Here is an 18,403-nt window from a genome sequence, read left to right on the forward strand (position 1 = left end):
TGTTAACTTTCGACATGTAAAAGAAACGTCAAGGGAAAAAACAGACACACAAATGATATTTTACACAAATGTAGCAGATAATGTTCCTGCAGCGTAAAGACAAAAAAAAATAAAACTTTTGACATTTTCATTCCTGAGTCACATTGATCTCACCCCCATGCCGTTGCCGCTGCTCTACCTACTTCATCGTACACAAGTACTGACACCAGCCCAGATCCAAAGAAAATGAAAGCAAGCAGCACATCAGAGAGTTTTTCCTGTCACTGAGGAATTTAAAGATGCCTGAAATAAGCCCGACTTCCTCGCTGCCACCTGGCCCCTGTCGTTCCTTGTTTACAGTTTGTTCTTTGAGGTTATCTTCAAAGCTGTGAGAAAAAAGTGCCTGTCACCTAGGTGGTTGAAACATGATGCTTCTCACCCAGCGTGGCAAAATAAAGGAAATGGGTTAAAATATAAACAGATAGAAAAAAAAAAGCAGATTACACCATTCTTCCCCAGTATATAAGGAAATGAAATTGTCTTGTAAAACAAAGGAGATGGAGGCTGCCATCATGCCAACTGAGAGCTTTGTGGTAACTTTATCTCAAATCTGTGTTTCCTAACTTAGAGCTGTATTAAAGGACTTAGGTCCCCAGACCCTCGAGAGGCCCCTTGAACCCTTTGAACAATATACACTCCAAAACTAATCTATCACAGATATCTCTGGCTAGTATTTCGGAGGCATTTTTGATGAACGTGACTCATCCTCAGTAATGGAGGTGCATGTAATTGAGAGAAAAAAAGGAGACGGCATTTGACACTGAACAATCCTTCAGCCCCAATTACACAGTTCTGGCTGTGATCTCACGCCAACAATCAAAATAGACTACATTTGAGCAGATCTACCGTGTTAATGAGGAAGACTTGATTCTTTTGATGTTTTTAATGAACTATCTGCATTAAATTGCATACGACCTTAAAAAAAAAAACACACTCTGGAAAACACTGTATATATGAGCCGAGAAGAATTTATAGATAGCGAGATGGAGAGAATTTTAAATTCCTTACACAACAAATGTTGAGCTGAACAACAAACAACTTGGACATGCCCTCCATTTCTGCCTTGAATTTTCACATTCACTCTTCTCCTCGACTTACTCACCTGGAACCGGCCTTTGACATATCGCATTTCAGTGTCTCGCCCTTTTGTTATCCTAAAAATATGCTCGCCTTTGCTGCCTGTTAGCTGGTATCCTACATTTCTCCACTCTCTTTGTTGCCTCCTCCCCAATTACTTTCCCTATTCTTCGTGTGCCTTTGCATATATTTTCTTCTTCTTTGCCAAAATGTACTCTGCTGTCACTATCTATGTAACTGGATGCTGTCACCTGAGGGACAGTTTGCCTAATCAAAGCACCGTCAACCAACACCAACCAACAGAGTTGGAAGGTGTTGGAGTTTTCATTCTCATCTGTGTGTTTGCAAGGCAAGGTTACTAGCAGATCTGACTAAAACAGATAGCCCTAAGCAATGAATCAGATCTGGGACGTATTGTTTCCCATAAGCGTTTCTTGTCCTCTGATGGATTTTATGGTGAACTACAGAGGGTTGCAAAAGAAAACTGAGTGATAGCTGTGCCAACAAAAGAAGAGATTAAAGTATTTTAATAAATCAGATAAACCCCTATTTGTAACAATTTCCAAAAAGAACTGGTGAAAACTTTGAACATGGGTTTTGACACGTGCCTATATTTGTGACCAGCACTTAACACATGCAAAATGAATATGCATCACTACACTGGCCTGAGAAAAAAGGACTGAAAGGTAGCCAGCTCAGATCAGCTCAATTTGAGATCCACAATCAACGCCACACATACCCCAAAGGGGCAGTCATTGCTTTATGTAACAAGAAAGTCGAGTACACACCTTTCCCACATACTGTAAGTATATTAAAAAAATACAATTGAGTTTCAAATTGATCTCACACCTAGAACATTTCAAAGTAATTGACACTTAATTCAAGCATAAGGAATAGAGAATAGCCCTGTTTTTCAGCTAACTACGTACCAGTGCGCATTTCCATAGAAGAAAAAAGTCATACAATGTGGAAAGTATGCATCATCTCTTTAAGCAGCAACTTACCTCTCTCTTTTTTACCTTTTAAGCTGTCTGATGGGACAGTCAGACGGAAAGTATGTCCATACTGATCTAATTAGAGCAAAACACATCACTAGTAGCTTTTCTAGCCACATTCTTGCAGAAACTAGCACTTTCAATTCATAAGCTGGGTATGAAAGAAGAGAGAGAGAGAGAGACGTACCAGCGCCAACCCAGACAAGAATCAGTAAAAGAAACTAGCATCAAACCTCCATCCAGATACAGCAGCGATGAACATGGAGGGGTCTCCTGTACAAGTAATGAGCGTCTTGTGTGACTCCATCATTACCATTCAGGGTCACCTCACACTTTTTAGACAACTGGTGTCCATCCAACTGTTTTTATGCACGTATTCAGCTTGAATTGAAACATAACTGAATGTTTAGTGGAAACACAATGTAACTTAATAGATGTGCTGTTTTTTTTTGTTTACCATTCACTGACAGGGAATATCATATAATAAAACAAAATGCAACCAGAAGAGCAAAGGTAGTGGAGGACAAACAGGTCACATCACATGTCACATCAGTGACAGTGTGGAGCAATGAGGAGAATGTAATGTCCTCAATGTTGAAATAAACACATAAAACTAATTATGTATTTCAATGTTTTACGCCATTTGAGATTTGACTGAAGCTCTTTTAATTATGTACTCTTCTGTATTTGTTTAATGGCTCTAGAGAATAGTTTATCTGGATGTGCCCCAAAGCAATATTTTTATAAAATAACAATACATTTAATTGATTTTGTAATTAATTCTGTCTTTTACTCTTAATTTGGATATAAAATTTTATTATGTCAGTTTATTAAGATTGATTGATTAAAGGTTTATACTGATTCCAAATTTTCAGACATCCTCGTTTCTCCTGTAAGAGTCATGTCCCTTCTGTGGATTTCCAGAGTGACTATATTGAATAATTTTGTTGTTAAAATATGCTAAATTAAAGAGGCACAGTTTCAGGTTAAAGGTTAATATAATATGAACAGAAGCAGTGTTAAGAATTATGAGCGAAGGCAGAATTGTACACACCCCAATCACATTTGACAGGAAACTACTTTGAGATCGCATAGTGTCTGGCATTTCAATTCATCACCATGGAAACAATCGAAAACCCAAGTCATGTGTCAGTGCATTTCTTACTTTGGTGTTAAGCATCCACACACTTGATGTGATCTTGGTGAGTATGTCAGAAGACATATGATGGGAGTCTTCGAGGGCTCAGTGTGCATGTCTGGAGGGCGGATATTTGGATTCAGCGCTTTACAAGAGTTTTTGGGTCACACATAAAGACCAAAGCAAATGATAGATGCAGTCATAACTTAATGCTGCGTTCAATCATTTGGTTCAGGCCAGCTTCCTAGAATGTGTTTTTGTTATTTTTCAATTTTGCACTATTTCCTGTTTTGTTTTTGCTTCACTTCATCCTTCTCCTGTTTCACCATTGTGAATGTCTACATCACCCTCAGTGACTGTCTCTGTGTCTCATTGACTACCCTTTCCTGGTATGTTTAGTCTCCGTGCTCCCTTTCCTCTTTGACAATTTGTCTTCCTTAATGTCAAGCCCTCAAGCATCTCCTGTGGTGTTTGTTTCATATTTTATTGCTCTTTGCTAGTTCCCTTTGGTTTGGTTCGCCAACAGCTCCGACTGTCTTTGCTTAGACAGACCTTTATCTTTTTAAACCTATGGTGACCAGGCCCCTGAGTCATATCACTGTGTCCCTATCCCTGCGGTTAGTCAATTGTTGCAGACTCTGTGCTGGTTGAGCACTTCTTTAACAACTGAAAGGCTCTATTCCTGGTTTTGTGAGAAATTTATAATCTTGTTATTGGTATGAATTGATTCATTTGCATTTTCCTTGGCACTATATTTGTAATTTAAACATTAATTTAAACATTGAAGTGGTTAAAAAGTTATTTATTGGTATGTCTTATAATTTAGAAGACTGACAGACCTTCCTCTGTCCACTTCATAGAAATAACATGCAAACACTGACACAAGTGAAGTTTATTCCTCACCCACACGGCAGTGTATAACCTGATTATAGCACTGTCTTGGCAATATTTCAAGGCTTGCAGCATTTTAGGCTGTTTCAGCTTGTGGCTTGTCACATTTCATCATACTCTCTCTCCGTGTGTCTGTTGGTATGTGTGTGAGTGTTTTTGCATGTCGCAAACTCATTTTGCCAAGTGTGTTTGATCCCAGTGTAGTTCCTTGTGTATTATTGACTCTGACATATAGTGACTCTTCTTGGCCTCATGTGTGATTGGCTGGGTCACAAGGCTTCGGCTAATATTTCCCAAGGATCAAATCACTTCTTGAGACGACCCCCATCAGTAGCTCCATGCCTGTCTGTTTCTTTGTTTGAGATTGAACGCAATCTCAATTTATCTTTATCTCAACACACACTATGTTTTTTCTAGTTCATCCCCCTTATTATTTTCTGACTATACGCAGGACACACAAGAAAGGATGGACACAATTAGGATAGAGAGAAAGAAGTGAAGAGACCTAAAAAGAATACAGAATGACACATGAAATATTTCCTCCAACAAAACTAATCTGTCACTCCTTTTTGATCTTGCCTGACTGCTGCTTAATGATATAGCTTGTTTTCCACAGCATTGTCTCCTAAATTAAAAGCAGGCATATAAACTGGAAGAAAAATGTAATCCTATCCACTCTGACACAATGTATCCACATTAATCATGGGTCTGCTGAGAAAAACAGCCATTTATTTTACTAAAATAAATAAAATTAAAAAAAAAACAAAAACAACAACAACAAAAAAAAAAACGTAGCATGTAAACAAAGCATAATAAACAGATCAAATTAGAATACAGTCAAAATATTGTTGACCAGGAATTTACACTTTCATTTGGCATTTGTTGTACAATTATTACGAAGGTTATATATAACCTTGTCTCTATTATTTATTCTGTGCCTGTGCTTTCTATACCTGCATGGAACACAAATGGTTTATGACGAAAACCATGGCAGATTTACAACACACCTGAGCTGATTGTTTCTTTTCCCAACAATCAGCTCATGATTTATATCCTGGCCATGTTGTTGAAATGTTAATTGCTGTGAGGAGACTTTAATATTGTGTATAAGTTGTTATTCAACTGAGCAAATAACTTTGTGTATTGCTTGAAATGGTCTTCTCCCATGTTGACTTTTTCATGTCCCCACCTGACTGAATTTAGTATGAATGCACAGTAAAAGCTGTCTTATACTTTAATGATGCCTAAGCCAGCAGGTCCCAGTTGAAATTTACCACTGGCTGTGGAAGGCAGAAATAAATCAGCAACATTTCTGCTTATGGCCAGAACTTCATATTGTAAGTTTGCATTTTAAGGATGGATCGAAGATTAGACCGGTATATTTTCTAATATAATAACTGATATAAATTATCATTGGCTGCTTTAATATTTGGACAAACAACTGGAAATGAATGCTTGTGTATTAACATTAAAAGAAGAACAATTTAAATAATAATGACTGACCACAGTGTTTGGCAAACGTAGCTGTAATGAAGTTTGGCTGGGGTAGCTGGAGTGTAAATTTCCCCAAGTATAAAAAAAGAGCACTAATGTACTATTGTGGTCTGACACTCTGAAATAAGTAAGCAATGGGGATATACTTCAACAGTGTGCTACTTATTGGCCTAGAAAATGTTAGTCAGATAGCTAGTTAGCTATTTTCCTTCATTTGCATCTAACATAAGAGCAGACAAGTGCATTCATATTGATTAATTTTTTTGCTACAGCATTTCTTTTCTTGGACTGGCTGGAAAAAAGCCAAAATTACCTTCCAAACTTGTCAAATGCTGTATGTTGTTCCTACTCGATGCTGCAACAAACTATCTTCACTGTTCATTTAATTACATTATTTCAATCAATCAATCAATTACATATTTAGAGTATAAAGTGCCATTAAAATGTTTTTATCCACAGACCAGTGTGACATCTTTAGATCACTGTTATGGCCTCATATTTCTGAATATACTGGAGAAGCACCAAGCTCTACTCTTAAAACAGACAAATGCACTTCAATATATGCAGAAAGTTAGTCTTGTTGCAGTATTTAAGTTACGATTACACAACTATTGCACCAAAATGAAAACGTTATAACAATGTATTGATGTCGCACAAGGATTTTTGTGTAAAGACAATGGTGTAATAACTGGGACACGCCAAGCAGGTCAGAGGACATTCGACTATGCTCATTTTGTCAAGCCTGTGCAGGTCAAGCAAAGCTGAATGCTGAGGGATGTTTGAAGCACATGGATTTTTTCAAGTAATGTGACAATAGGAAAAGTAGGAGGCTTAACACTGCAGCAAGATAGACTGGTATTGATTTCTGCTAGTTAAACCGACTGACACTTAGGTTTCAGTAGTGGCTGTCATCAGTATGCCCTTTATTGGGGCATAGTTCTACAGATTCTGAATAGGGCCACGAAGTTAGTCAATAGAAATCAATGAAGGCCTTCGATGCCAATGGGGACAACATTATTAATTATACCAGGGGTTTGTGTGATGAAATGAAATTAATGGGATATAGAGTCAACTACAGCAGTAAAGGGATAAATAGCAGCTGCAGGGATCAGAGAGGGCAAAGAACAGGAGTGTGGGTTCATTGTACCTGTCGTAGTCTCCATTGCAGAGCGCTCGTACTGGGATAGTGAAAGGCTGCCACACTGGATTTAATGTGTTTTTCACCACTTCTGTTTTATGGCAGATAGTAAACCTAAAGGAGGAGGAGGACAAGGAGGGAGGAGAGGAAGGAGAAAAAGAAAATTGTTATTTATAAATTATACAAAACAGAAAATCACGCGATAAACATGCATATAAAAGAAGGAGCATGCAACCCATGCAACTGAAGCAATGGTGGCAACAGGAAACACAATGTCAAATCCTGCAGTGACAGAAGAGATATGAATTTAAATAGGGCTGCACCCTGCTTTATTTGCTGTCTGGCCTGTATCCCAGTTTTGTGTTTTAGCAGGAAAAATTTAATAATTCCCTCTGGTTGTTAGATTTTTTTCCCTTGACCACAAGTGTGACAATGATATGCAAATGGATTTCTTTCATATCTGAAATTTTTGCAGAGCAGAGCCCCATAAATTCCGATCAAATACTCCCCAAATATCCCCTGGAAAAGCAACGTGTATAATTTTTTTCTCCAAAGCCTTGGATCACTTGTGCTAAGCTAAATGCCTCAAGCATTTTAAAACCCTGTGAGTCCTTTAGCCACACAGTTGTCTAATTTGTGCCCCACTCTGGCATAAAGAAGATACTTCTAGCACGTCTGCAGGGATCCATTACCAATGTTATGTATGAAAAAAAAAAAATACTACAAAAAGCTAAAAAAAACAACAAACAAAGCAATGTGTAAAGCATCTCTGGCTAGATTCGGCTGACGTTGACACAACTGGAGAGCCCTTTGGGAGGCTGAGCAGCAATCTGGAAAAGTGTGTGGGGAGAGCAGTGTTTGCATCCCTATGTGAAATCCTTCAGAAAGTGACAGTGTTCTTCCTTACATTGAAAAATGTCAGGAGATAAGATTTTATTGTTTTTACATTGATTAGTTGTCTTGCCTATTTGCTGCCCAGGTGTCACTATAACTAAACTATATATAAATATATGTGTATGTGTGTGTGTGTGCATGTCAAATAATGACCCACGTCTCCCAAAATTGATTGCACTTACAATTTAACAATCAATTAAACTGCTTTGGTATTCACATGTTTATTTATTTTAATTGCACTGAAGAAACGCAAAAAGAAGCTGAGAAAAAAATTTGTCTTATTCCACAAAAAACTCCAAAAATGGACTAGACAATATTATTGGCATCTCTACCTAATATTCGTTGGCATATACTTTAGAATGGATAACTGAAATAATCACTTCCCGTTGCTGTGAATTGGTTTCTCATTCCTCTGTAATTTTGGACCATTCTCTTTCTGCAGACTGCTCCGGGCCTTTCAGATTTGAAGGCTGCCTTCTTTGAATTGCTGTTGTGAGATCTCTCATGTATTCTATGAGATTAAGGTCTGGACTTTTTGCGGGCAATTTCAGACTCTCCAGCAGTTTGTCTTTGATCATTTCTGAAGGCTTTATGAAGTATGTCATTGTGCTTTTGGGTCACTGTCCCGTGCAGCTTTCTGAAACTGGGCCTGACATTTTGCCCCAAAATTCTATGGCAATGATGTGCTTTGTGAAATGAGACGCTATGATTGGAGACCCAGGAGGACCCCGCAGCTGACAAAGAGACATAAAAAGGCCAGACTAAAATTTGCCAAGACTTACCTGAAGGAGCCAAAATCCTTCTGGGAGAACATCTTGTGGACAGATGAAACCAAAATAGAGCTTTTTGGAGTTTTGTGTGTAATAAGATCAAGTTTGGCATTTTATTTTCCTTTGCTTTTCTCTGTTACTTCAATGCAACCAAAAGAAACAAGCATGTGAATACCAATGTATTTGTAAGTGCAATGAATTTCTGGGAGAAGTGGTGCATTGTCTGACAGAAGAGAAAAAGGTGCCAACATTTTTGGCCATGACTGTGTAATGTTCCATCTACTTTTGCTATAAACGTAAAAATCTTTTGCGCTTTCACAGGTAGTTTCTCTCCTTTACCTCTACATCTAAGTGGACCACAATCTGCATCCTCAACCACATGCTGCTTCATTCAAAGTGCTTGGACTAAGAGGACTACATCAACTACTCACGTTCCATCCTCGTTGCTTCTGTAGAAGACCATGAACGGATCTGACTTGCCAAAGAAGTCCTTCTTGTCTAGCTTGTTGGCACAGAACTGCATTGTGGCGCTGTCCTGCAGGGAGATAGTGAGAATTAGAAATAGCTGCATGAGGGGGAAGGGTACCACAGTTTCTTCATGGCTGCTCGCCTGTTATATATGTGCCCTAATTCACTCTTCTTCACCTACTTCTTCTCTTTTATCTCCGCATCTTACAGTAGGACAACAGATGGAGGCAGCTGTCTCTATTTCACACAACATGATTATGAATACTGGTTGCTGGAAATGCCTCTCTATTCCAGAGACAGGAATACTAGGCCCACTGTGTGTGTGTGTGTGGGTAGGTGTTAACCCTTAATTATATTTCTTGACCTACTATAAATATCAAAGGGACATACACGATTTTTGTATGAAATTTTAGTTATATTTACATTCCAACATTTTTTCTAGCTGCTGGTGCTGGAGTAATGACTCTGTAATAGGATATATCGCATACATTTGTCATCCTGAACTGTGTATCCAGCTGTTAATTGAGCATGATAACATGTAAGCATAATGAATTTCAATGCAATGTGTTTCCATTGACTCATGTTACAGGAAATACAATATTATACTAAAATGTATTTTACTCATATGTACATATAAAGGTTGTGAGTGTGTTGATTTCGTCTGCGTCGTGTGAATGTCACCTGCTGGCTACAAACTGCTGGCTGTAAGGCTGCAATAAACTCTAGTATCATCTAAAAAAACATATACTAACTCTCCATTTGGTAGGTGTGTGTGTGTATGTGCATGATCACATGTTCAAATATGTTGGCATTGTGATCAAACCATAGAAACCGTATCCACCCACCAGCAGTCCTGCTGACATCAATGTCAGCTCCTTAGCAAGTCTAATTCTAGTGTGAGTAATGGTCATCAAACTAACTTCTTCTGATACCTGTCACAGCAACTGAGATGCATCAGATACATTTCATTGTCAGAGAAAAATTAAAGGAGAAACCCAGCTTCTGCTTTGGGCATCATTCTTCTGATATGTTTCAGTGCTGTTTTGCTTCTTGAAATGAAATAACAACAAGAAATGAAATAACATGAGGAAGCTTCGACAATTGTTCTCCATTTGGGATCATAGATAGATTATGTATGTTTCAGCAAAGAAAGCAGATCAATCCATCATTTTTTGACAGTATTTTTTTTAGTAATTACCTCCAAATTCCGGCAGTCAAATGATTAGCTCAATCATATAATCAAATACAAACATGGACAAATGAGTTGGACAGTAAAGCTGGACTCTGCTCTGCCTACACAGAACACAATATGAATGAGAAAAGTATGCACAAATTTTCCACCATGGACAGTTGATGGACAGTTTAAGACAACAATTATCAAAAGTGAAGAACCAGAGATGTAATTTTTATTCAATTCATGTTTCCTTGTTAAATGACAGCAGAAGTAAATATGTGAGCGCTTGGCTGGAGATTTGAGTATTTTATGCTGTTAGCAGCCATGAGCCGATTATGAGACACACAAATCCACAGCCAAATATTTGGTAAGTCAGTTTTTGGAACCTTGATTGTGATTTTAAGTCTTTTTTCATAAATGGTGCAGTTAAACATGACAATTATCTCTGCAGTCCTTTCTTAACATTTTCCTTTGGAGAACAATACATTGTTTTTGTGTGTGTGTGTGTGTGTGTGTGTGTGTGTGTTTGTCCAGACTGCAGCCCCAAACATTAGCTCCAATTGTCATATTTAATGAATAACATGACATTGGGCTAGTATCTTTAGCTTGGCAACTAACAATCATTTGCACAAAAACGACACCCTTAATGCAGAGTTGATTATCTTTACTGTGTGTGATGCTGTCAGAAGGCTGTTGTGGATATAAAAAGTACACTAACAAACACTGTAAAAGAGTTATAATGTCCACTGCAAATAAATCAAAGACCAGCAGATGCTAGGAAATTAATTATCACTACAAATTCCTGCTTTGTAACCTGACTCCATTGTGCATTTTCTCCACCACTTATTTATCATGAATTGTAGAGCTTTTGCCTGACCCTTAATATAAATTACTTATGTGCTGTTAAGGCTCGCACTACTTCTTCACTATCACTTGTCACTGCTCTCGGCTCTCCCTGTATGATGGCAGTTCAGGGGTGGGACCAGATTTATCTTTTGCATATGGGCTGCAGCTAATCTCTGAATCACAGTGGGCCCATAACAGTGCACTCAGATGCTAAAACAGTAGATTGCAGTTGTTGTCAGAGCCTAAGGCCTTACACTGGGTAGCCACAGAGTTAGTAATGACAACTTAATAGCTTTTAAATGTGGCAGCTTGCACCTTATGTCTGCTTGTGTGCCGAGCGGCCAATCAGCAGCAGAGTGTGTGCGAGGTTACAAGCGTGAGAGATTGTGTGTAAGAGTGAAAGCAAGGAGGGTTTCTGTGCACATATGCTGATGCTCATTTTAATTCCCATATGCATCTTGCCACAGTGTTCTCTGTTTCTTTATCACACACAGCCAGACAGTGTGCAGCACATACCTCCCCCTGGCACACTCATGAATGCAACCCCTCCACTCCAGCTGCGAGGGACACTTTATCTGTATTCCTGCCTTCACCCTGAGGACACTGACACACCGTTTGAACCACCCCTCGGCCCAACACACACACACACACACACACACACACGATCAGACCTCACTCTCCCATCCTGTTAAAGTACCACTCCAAAACTCCTTTAATCCTCCAGGCGAATGTCAGCTCCCATGTTTTGTTCTGATTGTCAGATGCAGCTAAATTCTTATATAGATAATCTGAACTGTGAAAATAGAAATATTTGCTGTAGCAACAGATTTTATTTAATCCTTGCCACTCTGCTGTGTTTTCTGTTTCAACAAGTGTCTGACTTCAACAAGTGCTGACTGTGTTGAAGTCTGGTGCTGAACACCGTACTCAGTCTTCCAGTTTACACCAGATTGCAGTATTAATAAAGTTTGAATAGCCTCAAGCACAAACATCTAAGCCTCTGCCTCTTCGTGCATGCAAACTATGCACCAACCTCTGTGTGCGCAACACATGCAAACCACAATATTAGGCACACATATACACCCATGCATAATTTAACTAAAGGTTTTCTAGGATGTTTTCGGTGTCTCTCCTCAGAAAAATGAAACATATTGTGAAATAGCAGAATTGCTTATATTAAATATTAATCCAAAATTAGACTGCAGTGAATCAAATGCAGAATTAGTGTTTATAGCACACAGCTTTGTCTGTGATGTCATGACAATGCCAGTATTTTGAGGTGACCTCTACCTTGACTGAGTTATTAATGTAATATTCTTTTCCCCACTTTTTAAAAAAGATCACTGTGGTGGCAATTTTCCATTTCCAAGGTATCCAAGCTTGAAAGATTTATTACAAACAATACAAACATTAAACAGAACACAACACAGATTACAGCATGCAAACAGTTAAAAGCAAGCAACAAGTCAGAGTTGTATCTAACTAGTCAGCTGAGTTCTTTCCCCCAGGTGTGTTAGAGAAGTCTGACCTTTACCCTGTGACTTATAGTACAGGCCAAAAGTTTGGACACACCTTCTCATTCAAATGAATAGGAAAGTGTGTCCAACCGTTTGGCCTGTACTGTATGTTCAGTTTTATACATGTAACCTCTGGGGAGAACAAATGTTGTATTGATAGTCCTTTTTCAGTTGTTTACCTGAGGGGGGGCCAGATAAGCTTTCCCATCCTGTGGTCATGTTTATGACCTCAGAAGACTTCCCGGCTATCTCCACAGGATCTTCATAAATGAGGCCTGCAAAGACCAGGCTAATCGGTTGAAGGAGTCAGTCAGGGGCCACATAGCTAAAGAAAACAGGGCATTTGGGTTCTCACTGTTCAAATTTCACTACCAACTTTGTGAAATCCCTAGGGAATGCTCTGAATCTGAACAGCATGGCACTTTCTGTGTTTCTACCCAGCATAATCTAAAATGTCATGCTGAGCTACTACCCACATTGGCCATGTCATGTTAACTCCCACACCTTTACTATTACTAGAAAAAATGACTTAGGGAACAGTTAAACAAAAAAATCTTGAATTACAATACTGTTTGTTTTAGATAAGGATGATAGAAATTAGATCTTAGATCAGACACCATTATGTGACATGCTGCTCAAATGGTTCTCAATATTGGCACCAGTGCCACTCTAAGCCCAGAGTTAAAAGCCTTCAGCAGGAAAACTCTGTGAAGCTAATAGGAACATAAAAGTATCCCTGATGATGGACTGTGTTTGGGATATTAAATATGCATCTGCTCCTGCCTTATTAGGATTCTGCGGCACGATCACACTCTCTTGCAAAGGTCTGTGATCAACAGCTATTTGCTAATATGGAGTGAATCAGAATATCAATATTTAAAGGGGGTGGGGTGGCAGGATAGGTAGAGGCACAATCACACCTTTAGGGGAGTAATGTAGTAGTGTTTCTGACAAGAGATAAAAACAGTGTGTGTATGTGTGCTTGTATGAACACCAAGCTTGTGAGCTTTGGGGAAACCTCTCACTCAATCTTGACAGCTACTGTATAATTAATCTGTTGAGATGTTTGAGATCAGAAAAATGTCCTACAACAAACCTCTGCAGTGTCTGTATCCGTACTGAACACTTTTGATGTGGGTAAGACACATGGATTAATTTTTGGATTCCTTCCTAACATTGAGTTGAATAACTTGGTGAGGGTATTTTTCAGTGCTTAAAGAAATCAACTGTCTAATGTTATTTAAGTGTCTGGCAAAATAATTGACATGGCTTTCTTTAGCAGATATTATTATCGACAGGTTCTGAGGAGGGCACCGTCAATCTTGTCCAGCTCTGATCACCCACTCATGGATGATTTAGCTCTCCTCCCTTTTGGGTCTTGCTCTAACTGTTTAAATATGCTTTCATTCCAAGCGGACTAAATGTGCTTAATTTGCACTAAACTTTGACTGCAGACCTCAGCAGTTCTTTATTGTGGCTGCCATTCCCACTTTTTGGCACCACTGCCGAACAGATGCCTCTTTTTTGGTATGCTGTGTCTGATTTGGTTGATGTCCAACATTATGTTTTTTTGCCCACGATCAGTCACAGCATTGAAACCAGTTTACTGTTTTGATGTTGTAACTGATCATTGTACTGTATTTGTCTTTTTGTGGCCAAAGACACAGACTGCAAAACCAGCGGGACTTCAGACTTGACCAAATAAAACAAAGTGAAATTGGTGGTTGTATCAGCTAGCTCATGTGGCAGAGCCTTATCTTATCAAGTACGACGTTGTACAGAGACACACTTCAGGCAAACTCACACAACTCTGCACTGCTCACATATCCTTGGAAATATGTTAGAAATTGATTTATACATATACCAGGCTTACATTGGATTGCTGGTATGAGGCTGGTATATGGGTGCTAGATGATTTTGTAATCGAGCATAGTTGTGAAGGCAGGAGGAGGAAGTTGCCATTACCTTGAAATTTCGCGCATGAAAGCATTACAGGATGTTGCAATTAGGTTTAATTGCATGCTTCCAGATGATCAAGACCCTAGCTTGTTTTTTTCTTGCTATGAAAATCAACCATATTAGACCTATCAGTTCCTGAGTGTTTTTACATTTCTTGTTGTTTAAAAGAGCTGTACGCATTAATGCTAGTTTTATAATTATTTCATTGGTATTTGACCAATTCCAAAAAACTATAGAGATTTTTCCAATTATGTATTTGTCAAAAATCCTCCCGAATCAGGAGTAAAAAGTCAAACACTGAACTCTGTTTTGAAAGTTTTTTAAGTGTGAAGTCCTCTTCAAAGATTGCTGTTGTATTTGCATTGACCCGTAGCTGTGGCACAAGGGTTGCATGGGGTGTTGATAGTGTTGGAAGATGAAAACAATTATTTTGATGGTAAAATGAAAATTCTAAACCTTTAAGAAAGAACTTCTAAATTTTATTTCGAGGTAGTATTTTGTCCATATGGTTTCAGCTTATCACAGTAAATCTCATTTGTTGTGATATTCAGTTTGTCTTTGCGTTACCTGCGTGGGCACTTTCCAGTTTAAAAAAAATGTGTGTAAAAGCTGGTAGCTGTCCGGATAATTTCTGCCGTCATGATCAGTGCCTTCCTCCTTAAGTTGACTGGTTCTGATAGCTGTCATAGATGAAATGATGCTGAAGAGTTAGGCAGTTGTTTCTTTAGAGCTGCTGTCTGAATAGCTTTAGAAACCCATTCGCTCTTTTGACGTCAGGTCAGGCTGCACAGGGCCTGACCATTTCTGTGGCTTACTGAAATGACAGTGCAACCTTTACATGCACCTGACACCAGACTGGGCAGCTATGAGAGAAAGGAATCAGGGCTTGAACCTGTATCTATTGCTCTTGAACAACTCAGAGCAACTCAGAATCTTTTTATAAAAAAATCTGTGCTGTTTATCTATTTATGGAAATGATACTGCTTTCATTTTGCTTCCCAGTGCTGACATTTGGAACACATTTTCTTCATCACTCTGAGCATTACTTCAACCAAACACATATTTTTTTTATCAACTATTCTTTTACAGATGGGGTGTTTTATCAATTAAGGAATATGTATTTATAAAAAAAAAACTAAAAACAACAACAACAACAAACCTTTGACCACCTGGCACCCAACCAAGAATTTTCAGTACAAAAAGACCAATATTATTTAAATTACCTGTTAATAAATGTTATACACCCTTTTAATTAGTACGTTTTAGAGGGGCTGATAGGCATATTGGGCAGAGACAGACTAATTGTTTCAGCGTCTTTCCAGTCTTTGCTATGGTAAGGTAGTTAGCTGTGTTCAGCCTTATGTAGAGCACAGACGTGAGAGTAGAGATTTGTATCCAACTTTAAACAAAAATACAAATGTGTGTATTTACAGAAAGCCAAACTGGCACTTGAAATCTTCCAGGAAGAATTGAAAAAGTCCTTGCTAAGGTTGCTTGATGCATTGCCCTTTCATGCTGGTGAACACTGCAGTACTTTCAACAAAAAGTAACACAAACTGCAGACCACACACTTTCTCCATTGTATGCTTCATAAAGAAGTTTTATTAGGGTGGCAAGGTTTTTACAGAAAAAAACCCAAAAAACCCTAAAAAACTCTGGAGTAAGTCAATGCTGCAGTCTTTGATTAAAATCCATGTAAAACTGACAAGACCACTTACAAATACTTTTCTTACTGCCAAGAATTTAAGGAAAGCAAACACTCCACAATCCTTCTTTACTTGAGACTACATCACAAAGGGAAAGTGATGAATAATAAAAGTTCATGAATGTTTAATGTGTGTCAACCTCTTGGCTGGACCCACCGCTATGGCCATAATTACAAAGTCATGTTGCGCAGATAAGTATTTATTTTAGATTCTACACGAGATCTCATTAGAAATGTGTAATATGATGCATAAGGAATTTGGGATTTGAATGTTTTAAAATGTGGATCAAGTAGTTTCAACAAAGTGCTTCTCAAAAATTAAAACACAGAATATGTATTCTCATTCAGTCTGGATACTTAGCCTCACTTTAAAGCTGCAGATATCGAGGCTACATTTAAGAGTCTCAATACCCTGCAAATTCCATATTTATGAAGTCCCTTGATTGTGCAAAAGAGTTTTACTAAAAACATTTGAGCCTCAAATGCATCCATCTCTGTGATGGTCTTTGCAAGAAATTAAAAAAAAAAAAAAAAAAAACCTCCACTAAGACGTGGGGAAGAAGATATGTGACTGTTGCTGGCTCTACTTCAGCGGTTTCATAGACAAGTGATACAGTTGTCAAGATATTCTCCAGTAATGAAACAAACACTTGGCATTTTTTGAGATGTGGTGACAGTATGATTAGACTCTGAGCTTGGATGCTATAACTGAATCCAGAAGATACTAACAACAACACTATTCAGCCAGTCTAACGTTAGCCGACATTTTGAGTACATGAGTGGAGCAGAAACGAGCTATAACATCTATAATATATCATCACATTTATAGACAAGCTATTCCATTAGGCCATTTACACATTCAACAGATACAACATGAACACTCATTTGGAGTTCACATTCACCCTCAATTTTGCTCCTCCCAGACTCTCAAAATAAATATCTAACTTGTTAACCAGTCACCAGTTGTCTCTTATTTTTTATGTTGCCTTTTGTTGTGAACTGTGAAATTTAGGATGCTTTTGCTGCCAACTGCAACCAAAAGCAACACTCTGAGAAGTGTTCAAAGTGAGTGAGCCAAAGTAGCAAAGTAAACACTTGGCTGAAAAACAGCATACAGTTCTGTGAAACTGAGGTGTACATGAATATCATGGGTTTATCACCAAGAGCAACATCCTTCAGCATACAGGCAGCTATGTGATTCATAACTGATAGGAAAGTGTTGATTAGAAGCACTTCTCCATTATTATTGTCATCCATCTTATATCAAATCCCAGCCTGTGCTGGAGACGTTAGCATAACAAAGCATTTTCCAGCTCGAGCCAGGCTATCCGTGTTAATGTGGGCATTTTTGTACATATGACGATAAAGAAATGTGAAATAAGAGTGCATGCTTGTGTGATAATATATATTATATGTAAAATTGTGTGTATGCAAACATGCTTCTTTGTGTCCATTTGTATTTGTGTGTGTGTGTGTCTGTGTCACAGGCTGCAGGGGACAAGGTCACACAGGGCTGTGCTTTAATTAACCCACACACACACTATAGTCAGCCATGCTGTTTTTATGGCTAAGAGCTGGTACACGCCGAGCATGAAATAGTCCTTTATTGATTCACTTCACCGTCCTTGCATCTGCCTCCATCAGTTTCACTTGTTCCCTCTCTCCTCTACACACACACACACATCATTGTTCATTTGCTCTTTTTGTCTTTTTCACCTTCTCCCTTTCTATCTCTCTCCTTGCTATTTGGTATTTTGCACTCCTGCTCTTTCTGTGCGCTGAGAGTCCAACGAGGCATCCAACACTTTACACCACAGTTCCGGTTGAGAGGACCGCCAGCACTCACCCCATAATGTTGCCGGGCCATTTCATTAGACTGCAGACCCCTCCACACACTGAGAACAACTGCCATTTCTATTAGATCCTGAGACATGAGTATCTCCAGACAGACAGAAAAATTGGATAGATAGATAGATAGATAGATAGATAGATAGATAGATAGATAGATAGATAGATAGATAGATAGATAGATAGATAGATAGATCGATAGATCGATAGATAGATAGATAGATAGATAGATTGGACACACCTTCTCATTTAAATGAATAGGAAAGTGTGTCCAAAGTTTTGGGCTCTCCTGTAGATAGATAGATGCCTCTAAAATTGACACCGGAACCAAGTCAGATTTTTTCAAGCTCTTTTTTTGGAAGAGGAAGTGTCTGTCTGTCTTCTTGCCTGCTCTTCATTTGCCCTTTCAAGCCTCCATCCTGCTCAATCTACTTCATGAGAGAATTCATT

The 18,403-nt window shown here is 38.5% G+C and overlaps 1 protein-coding gene across 4 annotated transcripts in view; it reads right to left on the reverse strand.

The window, feature by feature from the left end:
* The window catches only part of cpne5b (copine Vb), a 107,335-nt gene that overhangs the window by 18,234 nt on the left and 70,698 nt on the right, over positions 1-18,403 (reverse strand). For all 4 annotated transcript variants that reach the window (XM_029502120.1, XM_029502122.1, XM_029502121.1 and 1 more), the window contains 2 exons: positions 8,868-8,971; positions 6,782-6,886 (listed from right to left, as the gene is read on the reverse strand). In XM_029502120.1, the coding sequence (XP_029357980.1) occupies positions 6,782-6,886; positions 8,868-8,971 (209 nt within the window). The remainder of the gene's footprint in view (positions 1-6,781; positions 6,887-8,867; positions 8,972-18,403) is intronic.

The sequence above is a fragment of the Echeneis naucrates genome, chromosome 5 (genome assembly GCF_900963305.1).
Source record: "Echeneis naucrates chromosome 5, fEcheNa1.1, whole genome shotgun sequence".
Classification (NCBI taxonomy): Eukaryota; Metazoa; Chordata; class Actinopteri; order Carangiformes; family Echeneidae; genus Echeneis; species Echeneis naucrates.